Source organism: Nicotiana attenuata, chromosome 3 (assembly GCF_001879085.1).
Source record: "Nicotiana attenuata strain UT chromosome 3, NIATTr2, whole genome shotgun sequence".
NCBI lineage: Eukaryota > Viridiplantae > Streptophyta > Magnoliopsida > Solanales > Solanaceae > Nicotiana > Nicotiana attenuata.
The window spans coordinates 31,355,548-31,367,177 of record NC_031991.1 but is presented as its reverse complement, the minus strand read 5'-3'; the positions used below and the strand labels follow the sequence as shown (position 1 = coordinate 31,367,177).

General features: G+C 36.0%; 1 protein-coding gene across 1 annotated transcript in view; it reads right to left on the bottom strand.

Moving 5' to 3' along the window:
- Positions 6,361-11,630, bottom strand: part of LOC109223477 (NAP1-related protein 2-like) — a 5,870-nt gene continuing 600 nt past the window's right edge. The window contains exons 2-10 of the mRNA XM_019387807.1: positions 10,025-10,147; positions 9,884-9,934; positions 9,596-9,667; positions 9,392-9,505; positions 9,242-9,303; positions 8,248-8,317; positions 8,030-8,086; positions 7,894-7,926; positions 6,361-6,469 (exon numbers count right to left, since the gene is read on the bottom strand). Coding sequence (XP_019243352.1) covers positions 6,425-6,469; positions 7,894-7,926; positions 8,030-8,086; positions 8,248-8,317; positions 9,242-9,303; positions 9,392-9,505; positions 9,596-9,667; positions 9,884-9,934; positions 10,025-10,147 — 627 coding nt within the window. The 3' untranslated portion in view covers positions 6,361-6,424. The remainder of the gene's footprint in view (positions 6,470-7,893; positions 7,927-8,029; positions 8,087-8,247; positions 8,318-9,241; positions 9,304-9,391; positions 9,506-9,595; positions 9,668-9,883; positions 9,935-10,024; positions 10,148-11,630) is intronic.

Sequence of the window (11,630 nt, the reverse complement as noted above, 5' to 3'; positions counted from 1 at the left end):
AATATCTCCAAAAATTGTGCTAGTCTGAACTTCAAAACCCAAAAATGAGAAAAACAACTAAACCCTTCGATTTTAATCCACCTGCCAGCGATTTCGCTTGTGCTACCCCAAAACGCGCACTTGTGATACCGCTTTTGCGGTCGCTTCTACGAATCCCACTAAAATCCCGTCCATCCGCTTCTGCGGTCGTTTTTCGCTTCGCAAATCCGCACCTGCGGAACTCTTCCGCATCTGCGATGCAAGCCCATACCACGTGACTCTGCATCTGCGACCCACAATCCGCATCTGCGGACTCGCAGATGCGGTTCTTCTCTGCACCTGCATCCACCAACCTTCCCCACTTTGCATCTGCACACCAAATCGCTGCACCTGCGGCACCGCATCTGCGGCCATGCCCACTGCAAGTGCAAAAGCACCAGAAACCTGAAGAATCGGCCAACTCTCCAAGACAAAAACAAATCTGAATCACACCTGAAGCTCTTGGGACCCCATCCAAACATACGTAAAAGTACTAACACACAATACAAACTTAGTCGAAGAGTCAAAGCACATCAAACAATATCAAAATCACGAATCGCACCCCAATTCAAGCCTAATGAAACTAAATGAATTTTCAACTTTTGTCGAACTATATCAATCAACTCTGAATGACCTCAAATTTTTCACACTAGTCCTAGATGACACACGGACCAATTCCAACTCTCGGAACCAAAATCCGAACCTAGTATCAACAAATTCAACTCTGGGTCAAACCCCTCAATTTTCCAAACCATCAACTTTTCAACTTTCGCCAAAATGCACCAAATCAACCTACGGACCTCCAAATCTAAGTCCCGACATACGCCAAAGTCCCAAAACCACCATACGAAGCTATCAGAACCATTAAAACTCCATTCCCGAGTTGTTTACACAAAAGTCAAACTCCGGTCAACTCTTTCAACTTAAGCTTTCAACCTTGGGACTAAATATCCCAATTCACTCAAAATATCCCCGGAACCAAACCAACCACTCCCGGCAAGTCATGTAACCACAAGTGAACCTAGGAGAACGGGGCTACAATTCACAAAATGACTGGCCGAGTCGTTACATTACGTTTCCGTTTCAAGATCTTGATCCCGGTCGGTTGGTTCTTTGTTAACTCGAAGAATCACATCCAAATTGCTCGATTAATACTTTTCTCTTTTATACTATTTGCAACAATGTGAAGACTAGAGTTAAAGATATTATAATGGATGTCTATATGATATATTTTATAATTATGAACACGAAGTTAAGTCTACAATATTTCCGCTAACTATACCATGATGTAATATTTAAATTTGTTTGCCAGTATAAAGTTCATAGTATTACTGAATTGCAAAGAAGTACGTTAATCAAGTCTATATTCTATGTTATAGTACTACTACGAAGGAGCACATGATGAAAAAAAGAAGTAACTGAACAAAGTTATAGTAATAATTCACTTTAATTAAACATTATGTTTATCCATGCATAAATGGGAGTTTAATTATGAATCATGTAATATTACCTAAGCTAATTCTAACTTAAAACAGAATTGGCAAGGAAATACATGGATTTAAAATTCTATACTTTGGAAATAGCGGAAGAAATTGTGTTTTCACTTTAGTGGCGTATAGTAAAGTTTAGATGACACTTCGTTTTTTCTTGCTAAAACACATTGAAGTGGTCAATTTGTTGTTAAATAATAAGATTCTACACGTGAATAATTTGATTGATTTTCCATAAGTTTTCTGACATTTCCAAGGCTAATTAATAATTTTAAATCTGTAATTTTTCTTGTATGTTTCATAAGTCATTGTTAGCTGGTGATTTCTTGTCTCAACAATTACCCTATCCCTCTCTATAAAATGTGAGAGAGTTAAAAGACTCACTTTGTCACAAAGAATCGTCAGATTATATAGTTCAGAGATATATATGGCTAAGTCTCAAGTTCAGTGTGCTCCTCTTATTGCTCTCTTATTTTGCTTCCTTATCGCATCAACTGGTGAGTAGCCAACATATTATAAATCCCACGTCACATTATTCATCTGATATTGTTTTGTATTGAAGTTAATGTAGATACTTCTTTCTCATTTCTCCATCAATATTGTCATAATAAATCCAAATATAATAAAATACAAATGGAATTACAGTAACTTAAATATATGTTTGACTCCAAAAGATGAACTATCTAGTTCTAAATTCTGGACGTGTATGAACAAAGTCCGACATGGAAAGTAGAAAAGAAAAAAAATATATTTATAAGGTATTGGATACTCTTAATGGTGTGAAGACTTTTTTAGAAATTGCGCGAGCATGGCCTAAAGTGGACAATATCATATTATATATCATATTAAGAGTATCTTTACGCTGTTTTAGCCATGGCAACGCTAAATATCTTAGACAATTACTGTATTATCTTTACCATTGAGCTTTTACCCTCTTTTATGCACAGAGATGCAAATGGCAGAAGCAATAGGTTGTAAAAGGTACAGCAGAACATGGCACGGTGAATGCTTAAATAGTGATGGTTGTAACAACCAATGCATCAATTGGGAGGGAGCTATTCATGGAGCTTGTCATGCAGATGGATTTCTTACTGCCGCCTGCTTTTGCTACTTTTGCTGATCAATGATCATCAAAATTTCATCATCTTGATTGTTGCTATCTATGTTTTCAATGAATAAAAGCTACTCCTTCACTTTGGAATAATGTCCGTTTGTAATAATGTCAAAGAGTTATATGAAATTATATGACAAAAACTATTATAGCCATAGTATGTTTTACTCTGGCATGACAATTTCCTATTCTTCTTCTTCTTCTTCTTTTTTTTTTTTTTTTTGATGAAAACAATATTTATCACCAAGAACAAAACAATGCAAGACAAAACAGGTAGAAAATCAAAAATAGCCAGATTTACAAGTGGTAATTGAAAAATAGCTACAGTTTTGAAAGTAATCGAATTCCAGCCACTTTTCATGTAAAGATAAATCTGAATGAAAACACTGTTCAAAATCCGGAAAATATTCCAGCATAATATACTGGAGTTCCACTATAATATACTGGTCCAACATAATGTGCTGGAAGTTCATTCAAAGGTGCTCCAATCTCCAGTATATTATTCTGGAACTTTCCGTGTGTTGGAGTTCCAGCATAATATGCTGGAAGTTCATATACAGGTGCACCAATCTCCAATATATTATGTTGGAACTTATCGTGTTGCAGCAAAATAGTGGCTATTTTTGAATGACTTTGTAAATGCTGGCTTTTTTTCAATTACCAGTCCAAAAATTGGCTAGCCCGTGCTATTTTCACGACAAAACAAGAAGACTAGCAAGCTAGGCATACTTACCGGGTAGGCCTACCGAAACATTGCAAGCCCCAAAACAAAAAGGGAAATTACCAGCTATGTCCATTTATAGGTAGCTCATTACAAAAATTGGCCAATTGATAAAATATTACTAATGTTAACCAAATTAGCCAATTAGCTATTTGTAGCAAAAAAATATCAAATTTTTGCTTTGTTTTGAGTGGGTGTTATTAGAATATATTGGGCACAACTTAAGGAGCTTGAATCTCAGTTTTGGGATGATTTGGTGAAGTTTTGAGGTGATTTGTATTGAAAATTCGAAGTAAAAGCTGAACATGAAAAAAATGATGTGTGTATCACACTGTGTATCACATATGTATCATATTTGTATCAATTGTGTATCACATGTATATCCATGTATACCTGTGTGTGAGATACATGCGTGATACATGTGTCGCAGAAGACTTTTTTGAACTCGATTTAATTATGAATTTTGATACAATACCACTCCAAATCACCTCCAATCTTCCTCAAATTTTGTATATTGACTTATCTATATATTTTCAATGAATTTCAACTATACCTATTGAAAAAGTTCCTTTTTTGTTTAGATTTTTAGAATATTTGTATAGATTTTTGTATTTCATCACCTTATTTGCTACCCCGTCCATGAAATTTCTTTTCCGTCTTGTATCTAATGTTGCTAATCACACTTAAAAATATGGAAGGTGATTTTTGCATGTGATTCTTTGATAGAAAGAACCCTATTATTTGGTTTTTCAATTTTTGTTGGCTAGTTTTGGTAAGTCTATGACCAATGGCTAGAGGTTGGTAAGTTGATATTTATTTGGGACATTTGTGTAAGTTTCCCAAACAAAAACCTGTACTATACAAACTAATCTCCTATCTATATAAGTTTTCCTATCCCTTCTCTTTCTCTTCTACTTTGTCTTCTAATCATAACTGCATACATACGAACCTTGCACTCCTATTAAATTTGATCACATACAGTATGTGGACATGAAACTCTATGTCAAATCTCCAAACAAATGCTGGATTCTATTAACCTATAATTTCACGAATTCAAATATGTGATTAGTTTCTAAATTAGAGTGCAAATCGATGTTCAAAACTACAAAATACAAAATTTACGGCAAAAACTTCAGTTTCTCTTGTTCAAATCCATGTTTTGATGTTGATCTAGTGATAGATTTATGTATAAACCATAGAAATCCAAATTAGGATTACTTACTCCAAAAAAGTAGATAAAAATTCTTTGAAAAATCATCTCAATACGAGCTCTCTAACTCTCAAAATAATAAAATAAAGTCCAAGTACAAAATGAGGTTATATACACAAGTGCAGATTTTTAGAAATTTTAGCATTACTGCCATTTACTAAAATAGTTATAACTTTTTTTACCAATGTCAGAATGACAAACGATTTGAGTTTCCGAAATCTGATTCAAATGACTACAATTTTTGTTTTTGGATCATCGCCAAATGCTTTATAAATCAGGAGAAATACGTGTGAGAAGTCAAGACATGTAAAAACGGCCTCGTTTCAGTTATTTAAATCTGTTCCATACTTGCTCCAAATGCACCGAAACCCATCCAAGCCTCTCGAGTCACCTCCAAAATAATCCAACAAGTTCAAATACGCATATAGACTTGTTCAAAGGCTCAAAACACGAATGGTATTATACCGATTTCACACTTTGTCCCAGGTCATTGGGGAACTCCCGTACTCTCCTTCAGTCTTCTTGTGGCTTTCAAATTCGTCTCGTTCAAGTTTTTCGCAAAGACTATCGTGGCCCAATTGTTCAGGACAGAAGGTAACATCATGCTCTTTCTTTGGAACCAGTCCACGAACTCTCTAAGCAACTTTGTTTTTTTTTCTTTTTTTTTTTTGAAAATATCCTCCATTCATTTTTCAACCGTTTGGGCTCTGTTATGCGCCTTACGAAGGCTTCTGCAAGCTCAGCAAATGAGTTATTTGAATTTTCAGGAAGAAGGGAATACCAAGTTAGTGCTCTTTTCGTGAGTGTTGAGAGTACTTGAACGGAGTTGGTAATGGAGTAACACTTTGGTTTCCACGGTTGTTGAGAGTACTTGTCCATGTCGATCTCTTTGATGACAGACGGGACTCCCGGAATTAATTTAATTTATTTGTTCTACTCTTTGATCTGTTTCTGCAAAGTTAGAACGAAAAGGTCATATTCAGCCCTTTATTGTCAGAAATTATTTATGTGTGCCCTCTGTTTGAGCGTTGGTATGACTTTTGTCCCTTGTAATATCAATAAAGGTCTAATCTTAGTGGTGAGTTTAATTGATAGTAAAGTTATTCTGGTTGAACAAAATGAAAAGATGTTTGCTTTGCTAAATCTTGTTGTATCTTTTTGCTTGAATGTTGATTTCGTAATGTAAATTTCTACGTGTATTCTGTAGCTTGCTGTGTTGTTTATGAGCTATATGCCAAAAAGTAAATTGTGTGTAATGGAACGTCTTATTGACTGAACAAAGGAGTTGAATAAAAAAGAGGGGAAAGATCCGAATAAGCGTCTGGGTTTGGCTAAAAGAATCGGGTATATAAAAATATGTATATGGCTTCCACGTGTCCTTTTAATTCATTGGTCCGGAAAATTTAACACAATTTTGTTCAAAAGTATTAATGTGGGATTACATATATGCAGTTAGGACTGAGATCATGCCCACCATGTCTGTTGATGAGCAGAAGAGAATAAATCAGTTCCAAAAGTTGGACCCTCCACAGTTTGATAGGGAACCCGCAGTTAATGCCCACGATTTTCTTGGATAGGTGTCGTGAGATTTTGCGCAACTTTAATCTTGTTGAGTCTGATGGAGTTGATTTCACTACTTTCCAGATGAGAAGACCAGTCAAGAGTATGAATGTTGGATTATATATAGTCGAATAATCAAACATAGGGCACATATAAAGAATTTTTAAAAGTTATGGGTAAACATAACCCTTCTCCGTAGATTATAACCAAAGGTAACCTTTTAAGAAGAAAAACGGAAAAAAGGGGGGGGGGGGGGGGGGGGGGTATAGTCACCACAGTTTTTCTGATGATTAAACTATCTTCAATAAGACACATCATTCAATAAACTCATCCTCCTCTGAGCTGTCACTGTCCTTTCCCTGCATTAGCATTCAAGCAGTAAATCCACAGAAAATTATCTTCAAAAAGACTTATGGAGCTAGTTATACAGTGTTATGATATTAATCACTCTCATTCAGTTCTTGACAATAGTCTCAAGAACCATTGGGAGAGGATGGAAATGACAATGCGAAAAAACTGTCAAAGAAGGGTAACAAGACTGAATGGTCTTATTACAAATCCTTCATTCCAAAAAAAAAAAAAAAAAAAAACTGTAGCTTCCAACAGAGACATATATGATATATCTTGGGGCACAAGAACAAAATAAGGATGCGGGTCTGATGAAATAAAGATTCAGTGGTAGAAGGTAATCTGGTCTTTCTAAAGCTAACAATTACACCTGCCCCCGCCAAAACCTTATACCTTTCTCTATTTATGATATTCTAAGGCTGCATTCTAACCCTCTGGACTTGAAAGCAGCCGCATCCCCCCACCCACCGCCACACACACAAAAAGGCAAAGGTACATTTATTAGTGGAAGACCAGTAAAGTCATCTTGGCAGCCTCATTATTGCAAAAGGCAAGATGTCTTTTGAAACGTCAACCAAAAAAACTCGCACGAACTCCTACCCTTTCAACCTTTGGTGTTTTATGTTTTTCAGGCCCCCCTTTGTTACTTTTGACTTGATATAAGACTAGTAAAATTTTGTTGGAAAGCATGGTAAATGAATCTTCTGAGGCTCAGAACCCAAGCTGAAAATTGCTCGCAATAATCTAGAAAATGTAGCATGAGCATCAAAAGGAAAGAGAGAACCCACCACAACAAAGATGTAGGAGGTCGCAGATCTTAAGATTTTAGCGCCTCCATGGATTATGTTTCTATTGAAGACAAATAAAATGAGGAAAATACTTCAAAATCTCAAAAACCTCTATCTAGAGAGCACGCTATTGCTATTGAATTGACATAGTTAGCGGGGAGAAAGAAAAGGTTAAAGGAAGTTATACTTGGCAAATACTTTTCCCCCAAAAAGCGCTTAAGCTAGGAGTTATAGAACACTTTAGTAAGCGCTCAATCTAATGCCAATATTTCAGCAAGCTTATTCAACAGTTTACTATGCAACAAAAAATCCCCAACCAAAACCAAACATTTGAATTCTAGTGATGAGGTAGTTATGACCTCAAGCTCCACTCAACTCCGCAGTTTTCTTCTGACCTCCATTACCCTTTAATACTTACTACGATTTTGACCTTGGGAAGTACCTTCTTATGAAGCTGATCAACAGCTTAGGAAGAATATTCGCTATTATTTACAACGAAGACAAGACAACTTCTTTGAAGATATAATCAAAGAGGTAATATGGAAACGAGATATTCTTAAATAATGTACGCTCAAAAAGAAACTTAGGAAACATGTACTTATCCATGATGCAGATGCGACACTTATGAAACAGTGATGTATCTTTACCTCATCACTATCAAAATCTTCTTCATCAGGGTCCTGTGGCATAATAATGTTTAAATAATGTTATTGAAGGCAATAAAGACATATCATGACAAAATTTTGATTAAGAAAATAAGAAGTAAGCTTAAATGGAACTAACATATTCAAAATAATTGAGCGGGTTCGGCCACAAGTCATCCTTAATTATGTCAGCAACCTGCAAAAGCAACAAAGTGTCAAAATGAAAATTTTCAGCAAAGATTTTACCTCAGTGGCTCAGTGCACCATCAACCCTACCCCCCACCACCCAAAATAAAATGGAAAATTGGAAAGAAAAAACATCATGAAGTAATACGCAGAAGATATAAAAACATATACCTCATCCTGAATCTCTAGAGCCTCATCCTCATCATCTTTTTGAGTGACTTCGCTGAACCATGTAAAAAAGCTGCATAGAAAACCCCAAGAGGGAAAACAGCTGAGCAAAGATGACCAGAACTATCATATCCCAATGTTTATCAGGAAGGTCTAGAGTGGAGACTACAGAAAATAAGGCCAGTGCAGACACAGTACTGCTACAGTAACTTTGTAGCTGCATTAAGCAATAATTACTGGCATGATTTCTAATGAATCTCAGCCTCTGTTCTCATTATGATGACCAAGCTCAGTCTTACGGTCTCACCATTAACCAAAAACCAGCAATAGTGAAGCAAAACATTCGTTGTCTACAGCAATTGGGGTACGCTATTCGAAAGTCACTACAATGGACCTAATTATACGCTGCATAAGTAATGTGCATTGACAAACACTGAGGGCTCGTTAGGTTGATGGTTTAGAATAACCAATCCTAGCATAAGATCTCGCATATTATATATAATATAGTGTTTGGTTGGCTGCATAAGAAAAAAATAATCGCCGCATAACCAATTTAGTGTTTGGTTAGCGGTATTAAATAATACCTGCATCAAGCTATGTTGGGATCTATGTATTATTACATGCGGGTTAGAATGTAGAACAATTAGTGATACATACAGGGATTAAACTATTTAGAGACAAAATTTCCCTTTTAAAGTGAGTAATTTATGTATAACAATCTCCTCATCATTAATCATTGCGTAACAGTCATTGCATTATTGATTCCCGATAAACAATCCATGCAATATATCCCCTTATAACTAGTATGTGAGCCAAAGGACCCCTGAAGTTATCATCAAGAAAGTTTGACATGAGCAAGCCTGCTATCAGACATTAGGCAAACCAAGGTTTCCGACAACATATCAGAGAATTAAATTGAGTCTTAGATTAAATCAATAAATAGCCAAATATGATTAGATTTAGATCATATAGATATGCTAGAAATTAGTAAACTCACCTTTCCTTATCACGATATCGCTTTTTTCCTTTCTTCTTTTGTGCAACTACATTAGGAATGCCCTTCAAAGAGTCAACCAATATAATTAATATGACGAAGTAAGGAATGTACAGAATGTATCACATCTCAAGCTGCGAAATGGAAACTCACCATGCCTTTTTCCCATTTTATTGTCGTACCAGAAATCTTTGTGGGTCCATCTTCAAGGAAGGTATAGGTCTTTGAGAGCTTATTATTTCCAAAATAAGGATTCGCATTGAAGTTCTGTTAAAAAGAGAAGATCATCATTCTGAATTTCCAAAAGAATGCAACATATAACGATGTAATTAATTTCATGTGCGGGAACGAACATACAAAGGTTATCGAGTAGCCTGACTTCACATCTTTAGAGTCTTCAACTTCAATAGAACTTAGAAACTTGAAGATCTACAAGCGATAAGGCAGTTACATTTTGAGATGCCGAACTCAAGAAGCATTTAAAGGATAACTCAAAATTTTATTGTACAAGAGAGCCTCATGCTAATTCAGCATTGAATTATTAGAAGTAATAATTCAACATCGATAAAACTTGGCCAAATAAATAGCACTAGAGTCGGTGATATTCTAGTTCCACAGTTTTATAAGCAACAAATTAGAACCAACCTTTAGGTCTTCTTCATTTAGAAGTGTACCTAGGACAGGATGAGCCAAAAACTGTAAGTAATGAAACAAGTCAATTAGATGACAAGCACTTCATAATTTCACCAACATAGAAAGAAGGAATTATCAGGATAGGACACCAACAGCAGATAACCAAAAGTCCGGGATAGCTTTAATGATGTCGTTTCGTTTATCATAGACAGGCTTGCGGATCTCACTATACTCCTGTTCCACTTTCAATACTTTATCACTTGCTTCCTCATTGATCTGCTAGCAAAAATTAGAATGCTCATTGGTTAAGATGTAAGACCAAAGCAACAAAAGAAATCTAGCAATCAACTCTAAGTTACATTTTTAGAACTAACAAAACCTTATTTTTGTTCCACCTAAATTAGTTTATAACCTCATAGCCTGCTTTTGCTGTGAGCACAGTAGCAAAAGCTCGTATACCTATACCCCTATAGAATATAATTAAGGTTTCCCCTTTATGATTGAAATGCAACATGTACCCTTCACGGCTTCAACTAATCATTACTCACTAGGCAAGTCTGCCAAGGCATAAGAGAACTACTGATAAAGAGGGATGGCACTAATGAGAATATCTGCATCTATTCCAACAGAAAGAGAAGGATAACAAAACGCAAAACAGCTCGTATTCTTGTACTTGTAATAACGTTCCAACAAACCGTGGAATCCACTTATATGCTATAGATACTACCACATGCATGCAAAGAAAGGGAAGAGTAGGAGCCAATGTTCCCAGCTATTACACAGATATTTTCTTGGTCATCTTGCGTATGGTAGATCTAAGATCGCCACCAATATAGAAGCTGTCCAAGTTCTTTATGTTCTTTTCATTATTTATGTTTGGACTGGTGGTGGTTTTAGAAATAACTCCAACAGTGTTTTGCAAATTGAGCTTTGACGGATGAAAGATGGATTACTAGACTTTTCCTCCAATAATTTATCCTAAGTCCTAACTCTTGTAATGTCAAACGACAAAATGATGGATTAGAATAATGCAACTTAATTACAAGAAACAGCCTCGCTACTTTCTCAAGATAGGGATAAGGTGTGCGTACACACTATCCCCCTCCCCGTAGGATTACACCAGGATTGTTGTTGTTGTTGTAGAATAACGCAACTTAACTCGAAAGGAAAAGAAAACAGAAATATAAACTGGAATCCACAGATGCAAACAGGTTGTTATTCTCATCAAACTTAGCAGCCAATTTTTTTCTTTTTCTTTTTTCGATAACTAAGCCTGGTATTTGGACCAACTTGCGAGCATATCCGCTATTCAATCGGATGCTTGTTGCCTTCCACCAAGCAGAGTTACTGGGGAACTCTGCCCACCAAAACTTAGGTTAGTGGGAAGAAAGCCCCTAATTTTTTGTCTCTCTAGCATCCAAGGTTTGCATCTACTTCATTGACCAGTAGGTCACAACCTTGGGTGCAACTTAGAACTCAAATACTAGCCTTCCTTTCACCATAAAATCAAAGTCAAGGATCACCCTATCATGTAAACATGCGACGGCTCACACTGCATCCAAAAAATAAATAAAACGACAACATACGCAAAATCACAAAAACTAATGAAGACAAGCCTTTTTTTGTGATAATTAAATGAGGACTATCTTTACATGTTGCAACTCAAACATAATTATGCGAACCTAGACTCGGAGTTCTTCCCTTAGGTAGCTTATGTAGTTCTCGCGCATGTGTTGTTTGCAAGGAAAGAAATATATAT